This window comes from Scyliorhinus canicula, chromosome 1, assembly GCF_902713615.1.
Source record: "Scyliorhinus canicula chromosome 1, sScyCan1.1, whole genome shotgun sequence".
Lineage (NCBI taxonomy): Eukaryota > Metazoa > Chordata > Chondrichthyes > Carcharhiniformes > Scyliorhinidae > Scyliorhinus > Scyliorhinus canicula.
In genome coordinates this window covers 64,618,609-64,640,609 of record NC_052146.1, presented here as the reverse complement: position 1 = coordinate 64,640,609, position 22,001 = coordinate 64,618,609, and the positions used below count along the sequence as shown (strand labels likewise).

Sequence of the window (22,001 nt, the reverse complement as noted above, 5' to 3'; positions counted from 1 at the left end):
AGGAGAATGAGAAAATATCAGCCATCATTGAATGGCGGAGCAGACTCGATGGGCCAAGTGGCCTAATTCTGCTCCTATATCTTATGGTGCACGCAGTCTGGACTGGGGCTGGCGAAGACACTCTGGACTGGAGCTGGTGCAACGGTTTGTACTGGGGCTGGTGTACACACTCGGTACTGCGGCTGTGCACATACCATTACTCAGAATGCTACCATGATGACGAGGCGAACACTTAACTCATAAATGTTCTTCTATAAATGCTGAGGGGACCATTATGTTCCCAGCAGGTGCCATTGTGTCTTTAAGGTCAAAAGTTATTTTAAAAATTTCAGTAGACGTGAACTCTATTCACAATATAGAGAATATTTAACACAGTAAATTGCTGATAAAGTGGTTCATTCGGCCTCGTGTCCCAAATGGGTTTGTTGACATGACCATCTAGTTCTTGGTTGGACATGGACAGCCCACAGGGTCAAAGCGGACACTAACTGTAAACCATTCCGGTCACCTGCAGTAGGAAGTATTGGAAAGCAGTGCTTCTCTCTTACAGTGGACTCGGACTGTAGACTGCCGGTTGCTGGACAAGAAGATAAATAAATAAACCAGCGCGGCCATGCGGTTGCTAAGACACGTCCATGCTGCTTGACGACGACGCCACCGCAGCGCGCTGCATGCCGGTCTGAAACAAAACGCCACAGCAAAAGCCGACGGTCACATTGAGCGGCGGAGCCAATGGGCGCGCGTTGCGGCTGCGGGTCGGCCAATGGTGATAGTGAGGGGCGGGGCCGTGCCCGGGCTGCCGCTATGTGACGGTGCCCGGGGGGCACTGGCGGCTCCATTCGGCTGCACGGGAGGAGCGGACACGGCAGGGACCAGGCTGAGGAGAGCTCCGAGTATCGCTGCTCACTGACCTTAGGCGGGGATTTGTTAAACCAGTGAGTGTTCGCACAGGGTCCGATCACTGCGAGGCCCCAAGAATTTGGGGCCATGTCTTCCAAAATAAACCCGTTAAAGACAGGGAAAGAAAACCGCCGTAGGCAGGCGGGCGGGCGCGATAAGGAGATGGTGGCAGTTTTTCAATTTAGTGTTTGAACGGTTTTTTCTCCAAGTGAATGGAGGGAGGCAAAAGCCCTTCTAAGAGAGAAAGACGGTACTCTTACATCGAGACAGTGTTTTGAAAGATGTGCGAGTTTATTTGCCTTTGTGCAGGAGAGAGATGCTGATCTCTCCACCTGATTGTAATTCATCCAACAAGCCATTGATGGGCGTGAGTGAGGATCGCAGACACTCGACAGCTTCCCTTCTCCAGCAGGACTGGCACTCGGCAAGACCTCCCTGTCTGCATACCCTCACTCCACCCTCCCTTCCCCCCCCCCCCCCCCCACCCCCAATCCCCAGCCCCTTTCTCTCTTTCCCCCCCCCCAATCCCCAGCCCCTTTCTCTCTCCCCCCCCCCCCCCATCCCCTGCCCCTTTCTCTCTCTCCCCCCCCCCATCCCCTGCCCCTTTCTCTCTCCCCCCCCATCCCTGCCCTTTCTCCCCCATCCCTGCCCCTTTCTCTCCCCCCCCATCCTCTGCCCCTTTCTCTCCCCCCCCCCATCCTCTGCCCCTTTCTCTCCCCCCCCCCATCCTCTGCCCCTTTCTCTCCCCCCCCCATCCTCTGCCCCTTTCTCTCCCCCCCCCATCCTCTGCCCCTTTCTCTCCCCCCCCAATCCCCTGCCCCTTTCTCTCCCCCCCCAATCCCCTGCCCCTTTCTCTCCCCCCCAATCCCCTGCCCCTTTCTCTCCCCCCCAATCCCCTGCCCCTTTCTCTCCCCCCCAATCCCCTGCCCCTTTCTCTCCCCCCCAATCCCCTGCCCCTTTCTCTCCCCCCCCAATCCCCTGCCCCTTTCTCTCCCCCCCAATCCCCTGCCCCTTTCTCTCCCCCCCAATCCCCTGCCCCTTTCTCCCCCCCCCAATCCCCTGCCCCTTTCTCTCCCCCCCAATCCCCTGCCCCTTTCTCTCCCCCCCAATCCCCTGCCCCTTTCTCTCCCCCCAATCCCCTGCCCCTTTCTCTCCCCCCCCATTCCCTGCCCCTTTCTCTCCCCCCCAATCCCCTGCCCCTTTCTCTCCCCCCCAATCCCCTGCCCCTTTCTCTCCCCCCCAATCCCCTGCCCCTTTCTCTCCCCCCCACTCCCCTGCCCCTTTCTCCCCCCCCAATCCCCTGCCCCTTTCTCTCCCCCCCAATCCCCTGCCCCTTTCTCCTCCCCCCAATCCCCTGCCCCTTTCTCTCCCCCCCAAGCCCCTGCCCCTTTCCTCTCCCCCCCCAATCCCCTGCCCCGTTCTCTCCCCCCCAATCCCCTGCCCCTTTCCTCTCCCCCCCAATCCCCGCCCCTTTCTCTCTCCCCCAATCCCCTGCCCCTTTCTCCCTCCCCATTCCCTGCCCCTTCTCCCCCCCATTCCCTGCCCCTTTCTCCACCCCCCCATTCCCTGCCCCTTTCTCCCCCCCCGTTCCTGCCCCTTTCTCCCCCCCCCGTTCCCTGCCCCTTCTCCCCCCCCCCGTTCCCTGCCCCCCCTTTCTTCTCCCCCCCCCCGTTCCCTGCCCTTTCTCCCCCCCCATTTCCCTGCCCTTTCTCCCCCCCCCGTTCCCTGCCCCTTTCTCCCCCCCCCCCGTTCCCTGCCCCTTTCTCTCCCCCCCCCGTTCCCTGCCCCTTTCTCCCCCCCCCCGTTCCCTGCCCCTTTCTCCCCCCCCCGTTCCCTGCCCCTTTCTCCCCCCCCCCGTTCCTGCCCCTTTCTCCCCCCCCCCGTTCCCTGCCCCTTTCTCCCCCCCCCTTTCCCTGCCCCTTTCTCCCCCCCCACCCGTTCCCTGCCCCTTTCCCCCCCCCCCCGTTCCCTGCCCCTTTCTCCCCCCCCCGTTCCCTGCCCCTTTCTCCCCCCCCGTTCCCTGCCCCTTTCTACCCCCCCCGTTCCCTGCCCCTTTCTCCCCCCCCGTTCCCTGCCCCTTTCTCCCCCCCCGTTCCCTGCCCCTTTCTCCCCCCCCGTTCCCTGCCCCTTTCTCCCCCCTTCCCTGCCCCTTTCTCCCCCCTTCCCTGCCCCTTTCTCCCCCCCCATTCCCTGCCCCTTTCTCCCCCCCCCATTCCCTGCCCCTTTCTCCCCCCCCATTCCCTGCCCCTTTCTCCCCCCCCATTCCCTGCCCCTTTCTCCCCCCCCATTCCCTGCCCCTTTCTCCCCCCCCATTCCCTGCCCCTTTCTCCCCACCCCATTCCCTGCCCCTTTCTCCCCCCCCATTCCCTGCCCCTTTCTCCCCCCCCATTCCCTGCCCCTTTCTCCACCCCCATTCCCTGCCCTTTCTCCCCCCCATATCCCTGCCCCTTTCTCCCCCCCCATTCCCTGCCCCTTTCTCCCCCCCCATTCCCTGCCCCTTTCTCCCCCCCCATTCCCTGCCCCTTTCTCCCCCCCCATTCTCCCTGCCCCTTTCTCCCCCCCCCATTCCCTGCCCCTTTCTCCCCCCCATTCCCTGCCCCTTTCTCCCCCCCCCCATTCCCTGCCCTTTCTCCCCCCCCCCATTCCTGCCCCTTTCTCCCCCCCATTCCCTGCCCCTTTCTCCCCCCCATTCCCTGCCCCTTTCTCCCCCCCCATTCCCTGCCCCTTTCTCCCCCCCATTCCCTGCCCCTTTCTCCCCCCCCCCATTCCCTGCCCCTTTCTCCCCCCCCATTCCCTGCCCCTTTCTCCCCCCCCCATTCCCTGCCCCTTTCTCCCCCCCATTCCCTGCCCCTTTCTCCCCCCATTCCCTGCCCCTTTCTCCCCCCCATTCCCTGCCCCTTTCTCCCCCCATTCCCTGCCCCTTTCTCCCCCCATTCCCTGCCCCTTTCTCCCCCCATTCCCTGCCCCTTTTCTCCCCCCATTCCCTGCCCCTTTCTCCCCCCATTCCCTGCCCCTTTCTCCCCCCCATTCCCTGCCCCTTTCTCCCCCCCCATTCCCTGCCCCTTTCTCTCCCCCCCATTCCCTGCCCTTTCTCCCCCCCATTCCCTGCCCCTTTCTCCCCCCATTCCCTGCCCCTTTCTCTCCCCCATTCCCTGCCCCTTTCTCTCCCCGCCCATTCCCTGCCCCTTTCTCTCCCCGCCCATTCCCTGCCCCTTTCTCTCCCCGCCCATCCCCTGCCCCTTTCTCTCCCCGCCCATCCCCTGCCCCTTTCTCTCCCCGCCCATCCCCTGCCCCTTTCTCTCCCCGCCCATCCCCTGCCCCTTTCTCTCCCCGCCCATCCCCTGCCCCTTTCTCTCCCCGCCCATCCCCTGCCCCTTTCTCTCCCCGCCCATCCCCTGCCCCTTTCTCTCCCCGCCCATCCCCTGCCCCTTTCTCTCCCCGCCCATCCCCTGCCCCTTTCTCTCCCTGCCCATCCCCTGCCCCTTTCTCTCCCCGCCCCCATCCCCTGCCCCTTTCTCTCCCCGCCCCCATCCCTTGCCCCTTTCTCTGCCCGCCCCCATCCCTTGCCCCTTTCTCTGCCCGCCCCCATCCCTTGCCCCTTTCTCTCCCCGCCCCCATCCCTTGCCCCTTTCTCTCCCCGCCCCCATCCCTTGCCCCTTTCTCTCCCCGCCCCCATCCCTTGCCCCTTTCTCTCCCCGCCCCCATCCCTTGCCCCTTTCTCTCCCCGCCCCCATCCCCTTTGCTCAACACAGCCCCTTTCTCTTTCCCCTCCTGTACCTTTGCCCTCCACTGCCTGTGTCCCATCACCTTCCTCTGCCGCCACGCGCGCTGCATGCCGGGCTGAAACAAAACGCGGCGGCATAAGCCGATGGTCTTATTGAGCGGCACAGCCAATGGGCGCGCGTTGCGGCTAAGGGCAGGCCAATGGTGATAGTGAGGGGCGGGGCCTTGCCCGGGCAGTCGCTATGTGACGGTGCCCGGGGGGCACTGGCGGCTCCATTCGGCTGCACGGGAGGAGCGGACACGGCAGGGACCAGGCTGAGGAGAGCTCCGAGTCTCGCTGCTCACTGACCTTAGGCGGGGATTTGTTAAACCAGTGAGTGGAGTGTTCGCACATGGCCCGAATACTGGGTGTCAATCGTTAAAAGCAACTGGAAGGAAAAATAAGTTCCCTGGAGGCAGGGCGGGCGCGATAAGGCGATATTTAGTGTTTGAAAGTGTTTTTTATCCTGTAGGGATGGAGGCAAAAACCCTTCTGGGGAGAAACGGCCGCTTCGAACCACCCTGCCTCTTTCTCTTGCTCCCCATTCCTTGTCTCCCTATTCCTTGTCTCCCTCCCCTCTCCCTGACTCTCCTCTCCCTCCCAGGAAAGGGGCCCCTGCTTCCTCGACCCTCTTCTCTCAGGGATGTTTGGGTGGGTGGGGAGGAAAGAGGGGACAAGGAGCATGTTTAAGGAAGAAAGAGGGGTAAAATTCTAGAGCTTGAGGCCTTGGCAGTTCTCCTGGAGCAATTTAAATGTTGAGATATGGGATAGATTGGAACTGATTTGTTGGAGGGACAAAGAAGTGAACCATTTATTGAAATAATTTCCATTTCTTTTAAAAATACACTTGTAGAATGGTTGAACTCAATCCACGTACCTTTTTTGTATGCATTCTGTTTCTGGTGTGTTGAGAAACAGACGGCAATATCATTTTAAAATGTTTGTAACCCATCCATCTGATTGATACTCCATAGGACAGGGAGCAATCTTTTTGGAAATTAAGGATCCATGTCTGAAACGCCAACCTGTTCTCCCCATTTATGGGGACAGTGGCCAGCATTCATTTTTTCTGGCTTCTAGTGTCCACTTCGATTCTGGATACGTTCAATTGTTTGATTCCATTTGTAATTAATATTTATTTTTGGTTTCTGCCAGGTAAAACCATGTCTGAAAGAAAAGCTGTCATTAAAAATGCTGACATGTCTGAAGACATGCAGCAGGAAGCTGTGGAATGTGCTACCCAGGCACTAGAGAAGTATAATATTGAAAAAGACATAGCAGCTTACATCAAGAAGGTGAGGGCATTGCTACCATAGACTATAAGCTAATTGGGTTGGAGATAATATTGTTGAGAGCAGGCCTTTTCTGCCCCGCAGAAATACTGCTCAGATCTTGGAGTCAGCCAAGCCCTATCTGACTTCGTAATAATGGACTGCAAAATCAATTGGCAGATGTGTAAAATGTACTGGAATTGAATTTAGAATTAAAAAGTCTGTCCTAAAATAAGAGCCAAGTTGTTCCAGTATCCACCTGTAAACAGAGTTGGATTTCTAAGCAATTTGGAATTTAAAGATTTTGATGAACATTTCTCCTCTGACATGAACAGAGATATGTTTTTAGGCATTCATGAGTTCTGGACCTTGGGTGAAATTTTCTTCCTCAGTTATATAAATGACATAGGTGACTTGGGGGGGGGGGGGGGCGGAGAATCAGTAAGTTTGCGGATGACCCAAAGATTGGCTGGGTGGTTAACAGTGAGGTGGAGTGTCTTGGGTTACAGGAAGATGGTCAAATGGGCGGATAAGTGACAGATGGAATTTAACCCTGAAAAGTGTTGAGATGATACACTTTAGAAGAAGTAATTTGACAAGGAAGTATACTATGAAAGGTCTGACACTGGGAAGTTCAGAAGAACAAAGGGATCTTGGCATGTTTGTCCAAGATCTCTGAAGGCATAAGGGCAGGTGGGACACTCGCTTTTATCAATCAGGGCATAGATTACAAAAGCCGGGAGATCCTGTTGGAGTTGTATAGAACTTTGATGAGGCCACAGCTGAAGTACTGTGCAATTTTGGTCGCCACATTATAGGAAGGATCTAATTGCTCTGGAGGTGGTGCAGAGAAGATTCACCAGAATGTTACCTGGGATGGAACATACAAGTTATGAAGAGAGGTTGGATAGGCTAGCGTTGTTTTCTCTGGAGCAGAGAAGACTGAGGAGTGACCTGATTGAAGTGTACAAGATTATGGACAGGGCGGACAGAGAGCAGCTGTTCCTCTGAGTTGAAGGGTCAGTTATGAGAGGTACAAGTTCAAAGTGAGGGGTGGGAGGTTCAGTGGGGATTTGAGGAACAACATTTTTACCCAGAGAGTGGTGACAGTCTGGAATGCACTTTCTGGGAGGGTGGTAGAGGTGGGATGCCTCAAATCCTTTTTTTTAAAAAAAGTACCTGGATGAGTACTTGGTATGCCACAACATTAAGGGCTTTGGGCCAAAAGGCTGGCAATTGGGATTAGGTGGGCAGGTCAGGACATTTCATGCGTTGGTGCAGACTCGATGGGCTGAAGGGCCTCCTCCTCTGCAGTTTAATATTCTGTGATCTTCCCTTTCACACTTCAATCTATACTTCCCTAGACACTGATCTCTACTGAAGGAAATTTGTCCTTCCCATCCATTCTATCCAGGCCCCCCAGTCCTCAGATGTGATTACTCAGCCCCCTCTGTTCCAAGGAAAACACCCCCAGCCAATCTTTCCTCATAGTTGCAATTTTTCAGTTCTGGCAACCTGGTAAATCTCTTCAGTACTCTGGTACAATTAGATCCTTTCTCTAATGAGTTGACAAGAACAGTGCTCAGTACTCCGGTTATGGCCTAGCTAGTGTTTTATAAAGCTCCAGCATAACCTCCCTACTCTTGTATTCTATGCCTTGGCTAATGAAGGAAAGTATTCTATATGCCTTTTTAACTACCTTATCGACTGGTCTTGCTACCTTCGGCAATTTGTGGACATGCACTCCAAGGTGCCCTTACATCTCCACACCTCTGTTCTCCCATTTGTTGTGTATTCCTTTGCTCTGTTTGAGCTCCTCAAATGCATCACATTGCACTTCTCTGCCCACTTTTCCTCAACCAACCATGCTGCCCCTACATTTTGACAATTGTTTGATGCTAGTGTTTAACTTGCTATTAAACTAAACCATAATGATCCAATGATGCTACTTAATGCCCAAAGATTGTGGTAGGACTTCATTATTTGGAAGAATTTGCTGTCAGCAAACAAAGTGTTTTGAACTGTTTTCTTGTTCATGAAAATAGTTCAAGATTATATTGTGATACCAAGGCTTTACATTGGTACATTCATAGGACTTGTAGCTGGAGGAAATACAAATTTGCTTCCCATGATTGTTATTTACTCTATCTCTCCACAGATGTTAAATAGTCGTTCAGTATGTGTGCTTTCGCTGTAGAGATCTACTGTACCTTGTCCCACTGCCTTGATGAGCTCTGACAAAAAGTTGTCTTGGAGTACAAAAAGTCTCCAGAATTTTAAATGTGTTCTATACATTTTCGAATAGCATGAATTGGTATTTTAGATCAGTTGAGGAATAAATTACTACAGATTATCATGGTTAGAACCCCTTTGTAGCTGCCATTTAAATTTCCTCCAGTCTCTGATGGTTTGGTGGAAGCATTAGCAGCTGTTCATGGAATCTATTTCATAGAATCATAACCATAGAAACAAGCCACTTGACCCACAAAATCTGTGCCATTGTTTTATCCATGGTAAGTCCTGCAGCCATATCTCCATCTCCTGCTCACTCTATCACTGTATCAAAAGGGAAAATATTCCCCTTTTGCAATAACGTATATAGAGAATTCCACAATTAAATTACTCTGCATATATTTTTCTAATCTTCCTTTCAATTGTTTTTGTACTTTCAAAATTTTATAGGATTCTTATTACCACCTGGTCAACCAAGAGGAACAATATTACAACCTTCATTCTAAAACTTTGATCAGGTCATATCTGGTAACAATAGAGTGAATCTAAAGTAAACCTTTTTATTTTATAATAGATTTTCGCCACATACTGTACGCCTGAGTGGCCTACCAAAAGGTTCAGCAGGAACTCTTGTTCATGTTCAAAAAAACCTCGTAAATTATGTGTGCCTTTATGACCTTTGTATCTGCAACAATCAGATCCTTTACTTTTCTACTCCACTTCTTTCACCATTGCTTCCAAAGTACACTACTTCACATCATTGAACTTCACTGAACAGCTGTCTATCCATTCTATCACGGTTGCAAAACCCCCAACTTGAGAATGCTGCCTCAATTCTCACCGTGAAAGTGTATTTTGCAAATGGAGCCTCAAATTGCAGTTTACAATATTGAAATCTATAAATTGGCTGTCTTGTGTTGATGTCGGTCCCTCAGGCTTAGGAGATTCAAAAAGGGGGACAATTCAGTTAATTACTTCCATGTTTCTGTCCTCCAGCCAAAAATCCTCTGCCATTATATTTCGCAATCATGATGGTTTTGTGGGCCTATTACAGAAATCAATCACCACCTTTCTTGACCAGAACTCTTGCACATTACATACTGAAATGTGCTTTGGTGAGGCTAACTGCATCATAATTATTCTTCTCCAATTGTTACTGCATCTCCAGAAAGTGTTTTGAATAGTAATGCTAAAAATAAAACTATTTTTCATATGCAACGCAGTGCTAAATAGTTAGGAATATGATTCAATATCCAGTAACTAGCAGTTACTGGACCTGAGGCAAGGAGCAATTATTGTTCATTTTTTGGACATTATCATTTTAGATATCTACCATTTAAGCATTGAGATGAGGCAACCTATTCAATTCTACTCAAACAAGCTACTAGTTAGTGCAAGATCTGGAGAGATTTAATCAACATTTACGATGGAGTACTTGTCCAAGATGAATCATAGAATTTACAGTGCAGAAGGAGGCCATTTAGCCCATCGAGTCTGCACCGGCTCTTGGAAAGAGCACCCTACCCAAGGTCAACAACCCCACCCTATCCCCATAACCCAGTAACCCCACCCAACACTAAGGGCAATTTTGGACACTACGGGCAATTTATCATGGCCAATCCACCTAACCTGCACATCTTTGGACTGTGGGAGGAAACCGGAGCACCCGGAGGAAACCCACGCACACACGGGGAGGATGTGCAGACTCCGCTCAGACAGTGACCCAAGCCGTAATCGAACCTGGGACCCTGGAGCTGTTAAGCAATTGTGCTATCCACAATGCTACCGTGCTGCCCAAATGAAGCACGGTAGTATGTGGGCAGCCCGGTAGCATAGTGGTTAGCACAATTGCTTCACGGCTCCAGGATCCCAGGTTTGATTCTCGGCTTGGGTCACTGTCTGGGCAGAGTCTGCACGTTCTCCCCGTGTGCGTGGGTTTTCTCCGGGTGCTCCGGTTTCCTCCTTGGTCCAAAGATGTGCGGGTTAGGTGGATTGGCCATGCTAAATTGCCCTTGGTGTTGGTTGGGGTTGGTGTTGGTTGGGGTTACTGGGTTATGGGGATAGGGTGGAGGTGTGGGCTTGGGTAGGGTGCTCTTTCATAGAGCCGGTGCAGACTCAATGGGCTGAATGGCCTCCTTCTGCACTGTAAATTCTATGAAATGAAACCATTTTATTATTGCTTATGAGCCATTGTGGGGGTGGTTAATGTTTGTTTAATGCAGCTAATTATCTACCTCATGTTTCACTTTTTTGTTTTGCAGGAATTTGACAAAAAGTACAATCCTACGTGGCATTGTATTGTGGGTAGAAACTTTGGCAGCTATGTGACTCATGAAACAAAACACTTCATCTATTTCTACCTGGGCCAGGTGGCCATCCTCCTTTTTAAATCTGGCTGAAGAGGATGAACAATTTCATTTCAAATGCAGTTGATCCAAGTAAAAGACTACTTTAATTAAAAAAGTAATTTCTGTTTTGACCAACCTACAAAGGAAAACATGAGGAAGAATGTGTCCAGTGTAATTTCCAGCATGGTGAATCCAAATTTAAGCTGCTTTCTTGCCTCTTCCCCCACCCCTGCCAAAACCTCCTACAAAAGGTCGCTGATGTTTTCTGGTGACTTGTATTTATTTTCTTTGTCTTAATTTCCAACATTTCCAATTTCCAACATTTCCACTTCAATAAACCAAGTTTTGATACCACTTTTTGTTTGCAGTTACATGTTTTTGAATTTGCATTCTGCTTTCTGGTTTACATGAATGTATTTCAGTAAATTGTTCATTCTGGATTTGGAGGGCAGAATAATAAACATGCAATGCTGCTAATAACATCATAAATTCCAATTGCAGATAAAATCTTCAGTGGCCCATGAATGAAAATTAGATCACATGGCATAGTTTTGTTTTAGCAGATCATGTTACTTTGTTGCGAGGAAATACTTGTTTACAAATAATAGAAGTATTATTCTGTGTTGTGTAGATAAGCATGGTGGCGCAGTGGTTAGCATTGCTGCCTCACGGCACCGAGGTCCCAGGTTCGATCCCGGCTCTGCGTCACTGTCCGTGTGGAGTTTGCACATTCTCCCCGTGTTTGCACGGGTTTCACCCCCACAACCCAAAGATGTGCAGGGTAGGTGGATTGGTCACGCTAAATTCTCCCTTAATTGGGGAAAAATGAATTGGGTACAGTAAATTTATTAAAAGAAAAATAAATGATGGATCTATCTGGTGCTTGTCCACATATTGTGAATAGTAGTAGTCTCTATCATCAGCTGAACAGATGTTCTAATTTAGCTAGTAATTTATATTTTGTCATTGTGTAAGTTGCACATTTCTACAGGCACAGAATACAAGACAGCTTGATGTTTCACCAATTTGACATCTATTTTCCATACCATCCAGATGATGGAAATTGTTTACTAAATTCTTTAAGAATTTTTTAAAAACAAAATGGTCTGTTTTGTGTCAGTAAAGTTTTGTGTTGGTTGATAATTGAGTGGGCTCAATGGTACAATAATGCAGCAGCTAGAAGGGCCAGATGTTCCAGGGTTTTTGGATTTTACCAGCCTATCTGCATTCTGAATCTTCACCCTGTTAAACTCTCCCAAGTAAAGTAAGAACCACTTACTGCAGTGCATTGGCTGGTAGCTGTGCCCTCAGTCCTATCTGCAATGTCTGAATCTTCACCCTGTTTCAGTTTGCCTAAATTCTCCCAAGTAACGTCCACTTACTGCATTGCATAGGACTGAGAACACTGCTACCGGCTGGTGAACTGCTTGCTGCTGGGCCACCTGGAACAACCGTGCTCCTTTTAAGCCTCTGCTTGGCTGCGGGAGAGACATTTTATCTAATAACTCCTGATAGAAAGCATTGATGAAGAAAGAGGAGATGACGGTGATGCCACGATGTCTTGATTGTCATTGTTATCTAAATATATCTTAAATATATTGACTCACATGAATTGCATTCATAGTGTACATTTAACAAAGTAACTCCAGTCATGTGGTATGTCACAATGGACCAAAAACTAACCAGAGCTTATCTGAAAGCTGGGAATACACACTACAGTCGTGGAATGATGGTGTCCGTGTCAGAATTGAAGGCATATAGGGCGAGAGGAAGTTGTGGATAAATTCTGAGGAGAATTTTGGATCTAGTGATGAGTCCAATAGAGACATACAAGGTTGAACAATGGGATCGCTGGACAGAATGTAGACTGGAGGCGTACCAAGTTGGACCTAGTGTAGAGTGAAATACAGGAAGCTGGTAAAGGAATTTGGAGCCTAGAGATAAACGGGTGAGAGAAATGGTGTAGCCTTATTGAAATATTGCCATTGCCATCATCACTGTCATTTTACACAGCTTCAAAAATAGAATAAAATGCATTACTACATTCATATACATAAACAAGAGTAGTTATATTGTGATAGTTGTCCAGTTCTGAATGTAAAAGGTGTAAGTCATTCCACCTTGTGTAACATGATCTGCAGTCTGTCTAGATAGTTGTATTTTATTACGATGGCAACAAAAGCTTGGCTGGAGGAAATCGTATCTATCTTGGAACAGGTCATACTGCAGGTTTGAAATATTGATAATATGCATCATGTCAAATTAAAGAAAAATGATTTGAATGTACATTTCTCCAAAGCCATTTATGACACTGCAATAGTAGCATCACCTTAAGATACACTAACTTAAAATGACTTTCATTGCTAATTATACTCAATTATCAAGCCAAAATCAAGTTATTCAGATGATGTCTGTAAGGAGCAGTGCTCCAAAAGCTAGTGTTTGAAACAAACCTGTTGGACTTTAACCTGGTGTTGTAAGACTTCTTACTGTACAACAACATACGTAGTTCATCTGGACCTCAACATTGGATTGGATTTGTTTATTGTCACGTGTACTGAGGTACAGTGAAAAGTACTTTTCTGCAAGCAGCTCAACAGTAAAAAGTGGATCTGTTGGGGAGAGCTTGCAGAGAGTCGCCTCACTCCGGCGCCACCTTGGCGTCATCAGATCACTAAGATGGATATAGACAAGATTACTTGGCCATGGCCTATCAAATTGCCACAGAGATCTCCCATCACAGCATCAAATTCACGGGATGATTTGAAGGCTTCTGTCTAGTTTACTGAAAATGTGTTTCCTGACATACCGCTAAATTGGGCTTTTACAAGTTTGTACTTGCCATCTTCAGTTATCTTGTGGCTGCGTAACAGCTTATATAATTTTAATGTAATAAAACATCTTGGGGCATGTAACTTAAAGAATAAAGCTTTTCTAATCTTCACAGTGCCACCACTCCATGAGAGGTGCAGTTATTTTGTGGGGCAGGACTTCAGTCTGGTCTCATCTTAGCCTCATGAATCCTGGTATTCATTCATTTACTGGATGTGGATATCACTGGCCAGACTAGGATTTATTGCCCAGCCCTAATTATCCTTCAGAAGATGGCGGTGAGCAGCCTCATTGAACTGCTGCAGTCCCTGAGGTGTAGGTACACTGAATGTGCTGTTCGGGAAGGGAGTTCCAGGATCTTGACCCAGCAACAGTGAAGGAACAGCAATATATTTCAAAGTCAGGATGGTGAGTAGCTTGGAAGGGAACTTCCAGGTGATGGTGATCCCAGGTATCTGCTGCTCTTGTCCTAGATGCCCGTGGGTTTGGAAAATGCTGCCTAAGGAACTTTGGTGAGTTCCTGCAATGCATCTTGTAGATGGCACATATGATACCACTGTTTTTGGTGGTGGAGGGATTGAATGCTTGTGAAAGGATAGCATTCGAGCAGGTTGCTCTGTCGTGGATGGTGTCAAGCTTCTTGAGTTATTGCAGTTGCACTTATTCAGGCGTGGAGAGTATCCATTGCACTCCTACCTTGTAGATGGTCGTCAGGCTTTGGAGAGTCAAGTGGGGAGTTACAGAAGGATTCCTGCTCTGACAGCCACAGTATTTATATGGCTAACCCAGTTCAGCTTCTGCTCAATGGTAACCCCTGGATGTTGATTGTGGGGAATTCAGCAATGGTAATCCACTGAATGTCAAGGGGCAATGGTTAGATCCTCTCTTGTTGGACACAGTCATTGCCTGGCACTTGTGTGGCACGAATGTCACTTGCCACTTGTCAGCCCAAATCTGGATATTGTCCAGGTCTTGTGTTTGGACATGGCCTGCTTCAGTACCTGAGGAGTCGTGAATTGTACCCCCACCTCTGACATGTGAAGCAGCTGAAGATGCTTGCACCCGATGAACTTAAGTGATACTTGAGAGCTTGTGGAAGAGGCAAACAATGATTTTTCTTAAAATGGTAGGCCATTATCCTCACCAATATAAAAGCGAAACGCTGTGGATGCCGGAAATCTAAAAGAAGAACTGAAAACGCTCAGCAGGTCAGCCAGCATCTGGTGAGAAAAATAGAGTTAACATTTCAGTTTATGACTTTTCCTTCACAGACCTGAAACGCGAACTCTGTTTTTCTCTTAATAAATTCTGCCTGAGTATTTTGGATGTTAACTTTTTATTTCATACCTGCTACCTTTCCCACCTTCTCTGCTGCCCTTACCGCCTTTGTTTTCTTCTTAGCCCACTCGCTTTTCTTCTCTCCCCATTGCTTTCACCAGACTGGAATCGAGCAGCAGTAACAATCTTTTTTTAAATTTAGAATACACAATTTTTTTTCCCCAATTAAGGGGGAATTTAGCATGGCCAATAAACGTAAAGTTAGTGTTTGTACCGTTCTGCCTTGTATATATTTTTTACTGTTTTAATAAAAAGGTATGGCCAACAAACCTACCATGCGCATCTTTGGGTTGTGGGGGTGAGACCAATGCAGGCACGGGGAGAATGTGCAAACTCCATTCGGACAGTAACCCGGAGCCAGGATTGAACCCGGGTCCTTGATGCCGTGAAGCACCGGTGCTAACCATTGGGCCACCCTGGTAATGCTCGAGAGCAGTAACAATCTACCTTCTTACCCATCCTCTCATTGCAAGAGTGCTTGTTAATTTAAGAAATAATATTCACTGTACCAACAGAAATACAGTTCTCTATTCTTTTAATTTCCTCTATTATTTCAACTAACTGCTGTCCAGAAATTTAATTTAGCAGGGTGTACCTGATGCTTTGTAACATGAAGCAAGAATTGGTTAGTAGTCAGGAGATGGAATACTGTACCAAGTGTGTGGAAAAATTGCTGCCATTACTCCAACTAGATATGAATAGACGGCCTTTAAGCAGCAGCAACTGATAAGGTTTTAGTTGCGAGGGAGTCACAACAGAAGGAGGGAGAGGCCATTATGGCAGATGATGCCACAAACTGACTCCATGTAGCAGGACATCTGCACTTGATACTACAACTGCAGGTCATGAATGAATAGCCATTTCTCCATAAACAAAAGATAAGAAGACATTAGTAAATTCCAGAAATGTTAAAGATTTTCACATAATATCTAGTATTAATATCCAGTCCTAGCCAGGGTCTTAAACAGTTCTGATCCATGCGGTCCTGAGATTTAATTTACCAAATATTTATGTCAAGTCGTAAATTTTTTACATTTCAAGTCACTGTATAAGGGAGAAAACCAGCTTTAGAGGGAGCAAGGTGAAGAATTCTATATACTCTGCCCATATTCCATTTCTCCTGAATTACCAGTCATTTGTATCCAGGCATTACAGCTATTTAAATTATTTGGTCCAAAACCAGAAAATTTGTTCAGAGTCTGAAGCATTTTGGTTGGTGACTTTGGTTTAATTGTGGCAGTGGTTCACTATTTAAGAAGTACAATAACAATTTTCAAGATGCACTGCAAGTACGACAGAGGTAGTTAAGGGAGAAGTGGCTTTTTTGTTTCAAAATCTCAATTTGGGGGAATTCCACACCCTTCGTCGTAATTACTTTGATTATGAAAGTCACAACCGGTTAAGTGGCACCACCAAAAAGACCGTTGTGGCTGAATATGAAGCCCTTTGAAACGTTGAAGAAGTGTTTTAAAATGCCATTCAAATTTTTCTTTCACTTTTTAAATAGACATACATACTCAAAAAAGTTAGGAGAGTGCATTGTATGGTTTAAAATTTTTCATATCAGTTTTGAAAATTCAAAATAAATGCAGTTTTGTTTTTGCATTTTGAGCGTCTGATGGAACAAAGCGCTACATCATAATGTTACATTTTGGTATTTTTGATAAATTATTTCTTCAAAGAATTTTATAAAATAATTTAAATGTTAGGTTTTTAAAGCAAATTGTATTCAGACAGTTTTAAAAGAAACAGAAAGGTGGTTAGAATGCCAATGAGCGTAGGCATCGACACTTCTTCCCGCCCCACCCCAAGACAAGTCATTTTCATTTGTACCAGTTTCAGTTATAAAAAGGCCTTGCACCTATTGTGTCAGCAAGTCACTTATTTCTGGGAGTTCAGCAGAAGTTTTTCCACACAGGCCCATGCCTTTCTACATTGAGAAGCTCCTATTATGTCAGGCTTTACAATAAAAAGCCAATAGGATTGCTTTCACCCAAAAGCTTTAACATGCAGAAGACTGATTAAATGTTATTTTGATTAAAGTCAATAATAAGACATGGAGATTTGAGGAAATGCAGCATTATTTTGTACTATTACATGTTACCTTGAAGACAAGTTATACCCAAACATAATTACTTTATATGTTCACTTGCTATTCAAAAGATAAAGACTGCATGTTTTGTTCTAGCCTTGACGCACTGAATCAGGAACAGTCGATGCACTGAAAGACTGGAAAAGAATGTGTGAAGGAACATGCAAGACATTAACCAGTTCAAGTCTCCTGGGTTACACTATTGTACAACTACATATTGGACAGTGAGTTAGCTCTGGAATGCAAGGGATCACCTTACAGAGCACCTGCTTCCAGTGAACCCGAGCAGTTATCTACAACAACCCTGAATTTTGCAACGTATGGTCTGTCTTTAAAGCACAAAATGTCTGCCTGCTCCATGCTATCTGCCTCACTGTCATGTTCTATAATCAAAGAGTGTCTTTGATCTGCTATTAAAAACTTCTTGTCATATATGCAATTAAAAGCTTTTAGAACTGTTAAATTGTGCCTCATGTCTATGCGCAGTGGATTGGAGCTCCTTTGATGGCTTAGTGTGTTTAGTTATTCTGGTGCTTTTTGTAACTTCATTTGGTGCAATATTGTGCTTTTTAAATGATTTCCTACCATTATTAAAATTCAGCTGATCCTCAACTTGTATTTATGAATATTGATTGTCAAATCTGGAGACCCAACTTCAGAAGAAAAACAACAGGTCAAAATTGCATTAAGGCCAGTAAATTGCCAGAGGCCTGGAAGAGAAGAATGGTAGTGCAGCAGCAGTCTTTGAGGTGACGGTTATAAATTGATTAAACAAAATACCTGTTGCTGATGGAGAGACAGTGCAAACACACGATCGCTACCATCTAGAAGGACAAGAGCAGCAAATACCTGGGAACACCACCAGCTGGACATACCTCTCCAAGTCAGTCCCCAACCTGACTTGAAAATATATTGCTGTTCCTACACTTCTCGCTGGGTCAAAAGCCTGGAATTCCTCCCTAACAGCACTTTGGGTGTCCCTGCACTTCAGGGACTGCAGCGGTAGGCAGCTCACCACCTTCTGAAGGGCAACTAGGGTTGGGCAATAAATTCTGGCCTAGCCAACAACACCCACATTCCATAAATAAATAAAAACTGCCTAATCAGAAGGCACACAATCTCTGTGAGTAGAGTTGAGGAATCGCGAAGGTAAAAAGACCCTGATGGGAGTTATGTACAGGCCCCCTAGTCAGGATATAGGGCAGAAAATAAATCAGGAGATAGAGAAAGCATGTAAAAAAGGCAATATCACAATAATCATGGGCAACTTCAATATGCACGTGGACTGGGAAAATCAGGTTGGCAATGGATCCCAAGAAAAGGAATTTGTGGAATGTTTAAGAGATGTTTTTTTTGTGAGCTAGGAGGGATAGAGGCAGGTCTGTGGGCAGATGCCCTAAGCAGGGTTAATACATCCTCATCGTGCCAGGCTTAGCCCGATACAATTCAAGGTAGTCCAGTAGGCACACTTGATGGTGGCCCGGATGAGCAAGTCTTTTGGGGTAGAGGACAGGTGTGAGGTGCACGGGAAGCCCAGCAGATCATGTCCACATGTTTTGGGCATGCCTGAAGCTTAGAGGGTTTTGGCAGGGTTTCACTAAGGCAATGTTCATAGTACTTAAAACACGGGTGGTGCCGAGTCCAGAGTTGGTGATCTTTCGAGTGTCGGAAGAGCCGGGAGTTCAGGTGGCGAAAGAGGCCGATGTCTTGGCCTTTGCCTCCCTGGTAGCCCGGAGACGGATCTTATTAATGTGGAGGGACTCAAAGCCCCCGAGTGTAGAGACCTGGGTTAGTGACATGGCTGGTTCTCAGTCTCAAGAAAATAAAGTTTGCCTTCAGAGGGTCAATGGTTGGGTTCACCTGGAGGTGGCAGTCGTTAGTCTACTTTCGAGGGAAAATTAAAATGTCAGCAGAAGCAGAATTCCAAAGGTGGGGGGGGGGGGGAAGAAAGAGGGCTGGACTGTTGCTTTATGGTTGGGTGTGTGAAGATTGTGATGGGGGTGGAAATGTTTATTGTACCATGTTTATGTCGCGTTATTGTTATAAAAATTTGCAAACACTCTAATAACAATATTCTTAAAAAGAGAAATTTTTTTTGGAGCAGCATGTGGTAGAGCCCACTAGGGAACAGGCAATTCTGAATTTGGCGATGTGTAACGAGACAGACTTGATCAGGGATCTTAAGGTGAAGAAACCCTTGGGGAGCAGTGACCACAATATGATAGAATTTACCCTGCAGTTTGAGAGGGAGAAGCTTGAGTCAGATGTAACGGTATTACAGTTAAATAAGGGTAACTACACAGACATGAGGGAGGAGCTGGCCAGAGTTGATTGGAAAAGGAGACTAGCAGGGAGCAGTGGAACAGCAATGATAGGAGATTTTGGGGGTTATTCGGGAGGCACAGCATAAATTCATCCCAAGGAGGAGGAAACATGCCAAGGGCAGGACAAGGCATCCATGGTTGACAAGGGAAGTCAAGGACAGCATAAATGCTAATGAAAAAGCAAACACAGTGGCAAGGATTAGTGGGAAACCAGAGGATTGGGAATCATTTCAAAGCAAGCAACTAAAAAAGCAATAAGGGGAGAGAAGATGAAATATGAGTGCAAGCTAGCTAGTAATATAAAAGAAGATAGGAAGAGTTTTTTTCAATATATAAAAGGTAAGAGAGAGGCAAAAATAGACATTGGACCACTGGAAAACATGGCTGGAGAAGTAATAATAGGAAACAAAGAAATGGCAGACAAACTGAATAGTTACTTTGCATCAGTCTTCACGGTGGAAGACATCAGTGGGATGCCAGAGCTCCAGGAGAATCAGGGGGCAGAGGTGAGTGCAGTGGCCATCACTAAGGAGAAGGTACTGGGGAAACTGAAAGGTCTGAAGGTGGATAGGTCACCTGGATCAGGTGGTCTATACCCCAGGGTCCTAAAAGAGATAGCTCAGGAAATTGTGGAGGCATTGGTGGTGATCTTTCAGGACTCACTGAGGCAGGAAGAATCCCAGAAGACTGGAAAGTGGCGAATGTAACATCACTGTTTAAGAAGGGAGGGAGGCAGAAGATAGGAAATTATAGGCCGGTTAGCCTGACTTTGGTCATTGGTAAGATTTTAGAGTCTGTTATTAAAGATGAGATCGCAAAGTACTTGGAAGTGCATGGTCAAATAAGACTGAGTCAGCACGGCTTTGTCAAAGAGAGGTCATGTCTCACAAATCTATTAGAGTTCTTTGATGAGGTAACAAGGAAGTTAAACAAAGGAGAATCAGTAGACTTGATTTATTTAGATTTCCAGAAGGCCTTTGTCAAGGTGCTGCATAGGAGACTGTTAAATAAGTTAAGAGCCATGGTGTTAAGGGCAAGATCCTGACGTGGACAGAGGATTGGTTGACTGGCAGAGAGTGGGGATAAAGGGGTCTTTTTCAGGATGGCAGCCGATGACTAGTGGTGTGCCTCAGGGGTCTGTGCTGGGACCACAACTTTTACAATACATTAATGATCTGGAAGAAGGAACTAAATGCACTGTTGCTAAGTTTGCAGATGATATAAAGATCTGTAGAGGGACAGGTAGTATTGAGGAAACAAGGGAGCTGCAGAAGGATTTGGACAAGCTAGGAGAGTGGGCAATGACGTGGCAAATTTAATACTATGTGGAAAAGTGTGAGGCTATGCATATTGGTAGGAGGAATCTAGGCATAGACTATTTTCTAAATAGGGAAATGCTTAGGAAATCAGAAGCACAAAGGGACTTAGAAGTCCTTGTTCACGATTCTCTTAAGGTTAACGTGCAGGTTCAGTCCACAGTTAGGAAGGCAAATGCAATGTTAGCATTCATGTCAAGAGGGCTAGAATACAAGACCAGGGATGTACTTTTGAGGATGAATAAGGCTCTGGTCAGATCCCATTTGGAGTATTGTGAGCAGTTTTGGGCCCTGTATCTAAGGAAGATGAATTAATTAATCTTCTTGGTTAGTAAGGGGCTCGGGGTTATGGGGAGAAGGCAGGAAAATGGGGATGGAAAATATCAGCCATGATTGAATGGCGGAGCAGACTTGATGGGCCGGGCGGCCTAATTCTGCTCCTATGTCTTCTGGAAGGATGTGCTGGCCTTGGAAAGGGTCCAGAGGAGGTTCACAAGAATAATCCCTGAAATGAAGAGCTTGTCATATGAGGAACGATTGAGGACTCTGGGTCTGGAGTTTAGAAGGATGAGGGGGGATCTAATTGAAATTTACAGGATACTGCGAGGCCTGGATAGAGTGGATGTGGAGAGGATAGAACATAGAACATTACAGCGCAGTACAGGCCCTTCGGCCCACGATGTTGCGCCGACCTGTGAAACCCCTCTAAAGCCCATCTGCACTATTCCCTTATCGTCCATATGTCTATCCAATGACCCTTTAAATGCCCTTAGTGTTGGAGAGTCTACTACTGTTGCAGGCAGGGCATTCCTCGTCCTTACTACTCTGAGTAAAGAACCTACCTCTGACATCTGTCCTATATCTATCTCCCCTCAATTTAAAGCTATGTCCCCTCGTGCTAGCCATCACCATCCGAGGAAAAAGGCTCTCACTGTCCACCCTATCTAATCCTCTGATCATCTTATATGCCTCAATTAAGTCATCACTTAACCTTCTTCTCTCTAACGAAAACAGCCTTAAGTCCCTCAGCCTTTCCTCATAAGATCTTCCCTCCATACCAGGCAACATCCTGGTAAATCTCCTCTGCACCCTTTCCAATGCTTCCACATCCTTCCTATAATGCGGCGACCAGAACTGCACGCAATACTCCAAATGCGGCCGCACCAGAGTTTTATACAGCTGCAACATGACCTCGTGGCTCCGAAACTCAATCCCGCTACCAAAAAAAGCGAACACACCGTACGCCTCTCAACCTGAGTGGCAACTTTCAGGGATCTATGTACATGGACACCGAGATCTCTCTGCTCATCCAAACTACCAAGAATCTAACCATTATCCCAGTACTCTGTCTTCCTGTTATTCCTTCCAAAATGAATCACCTCACACATTTCTGCATTAAACTCCAGTTGCCACCTGTCAGCCCAGCTCTGCAGCTTATCTATGATAGATTGGAGATTGGGACTGTGCTCCTTGGAGAGAAGAAGGCCAAGAGATTGGAGGAAAAACTAGAACCAGAGGACACCATCTCAGACTAAAAGGACGATCCTTTAAAACAGAGATGAGGAGAAATTTCTTCAACCAGAGG

At 47.0% G+C, this 22,001-nt stretch overlaps 1 protein-coding gene across 3 annotated transcripts; it reads left to right on the top strand.

The window, feature by feature from the left end:
* The first annotated feature begins 766 nt into the window (after positions 1-766).
* LOC119963156 (dynein light chain 2, cytoplasmic-like) lies at positions 767-17,214 on the top strand. Of its 3 annotated transcripts, XM_038791854.1 has the most exons (4): positions 4,823-4,996; positions 5,819-5,958; positions 10,428-10,604; positions 16,873-17,214. In XM_038791854.1, the coding sequence occupies exons 2-3, from the start codon at positions 5,827-5,829 to the stop codon at positions 10,563-10,565; spliced, it is 270 nt and encodes an 89-aa protein (XP_038647782.1). In that variant the 5' UTR covers positions 4,823-4,996; positions 5,819-5,826; the 3' UTR covers positions 10,566-10,604; positions 16,873-17,214. The 3 variants fall into 3 exon arrangements, with proteins under 3 accessions (XP_038647773.1, XP_038647782.1, XP_038647764.1); XM_038791845.1 differs by lacking the exons at positions 4,823-4,996; positions 16,873-17,214 and adding an exon at positions 767-935 and having other exon boundaries at positions 10,428-10,868; XM_038791836.1 differs by lacking the exon at positions 16,873-17,214 and having other exon boundaries at positions 10,428-10,868.
* The last annotated feature ends 4,787 nt before the right edge of the window (positions 17,215-22,001 follow it).

Excerpts from the sequence above, each read along its gene's own strand:
- LOC119963156 (XM_038791854.1), top strand. The coding sequence starts at position 5,827 with ATGTCTGAAAGAAAAGCTGTCATTAAAAATGCTGACATGTCTGAAGAC. Across the intron at positions 5,959-10,427 it reads TAGCAGCTTACATCAAGAAG|GAATTTGACAAAAAGTACAA; the intron begins GTGAGGGCATTG and ends TTTGTTTTGCAG.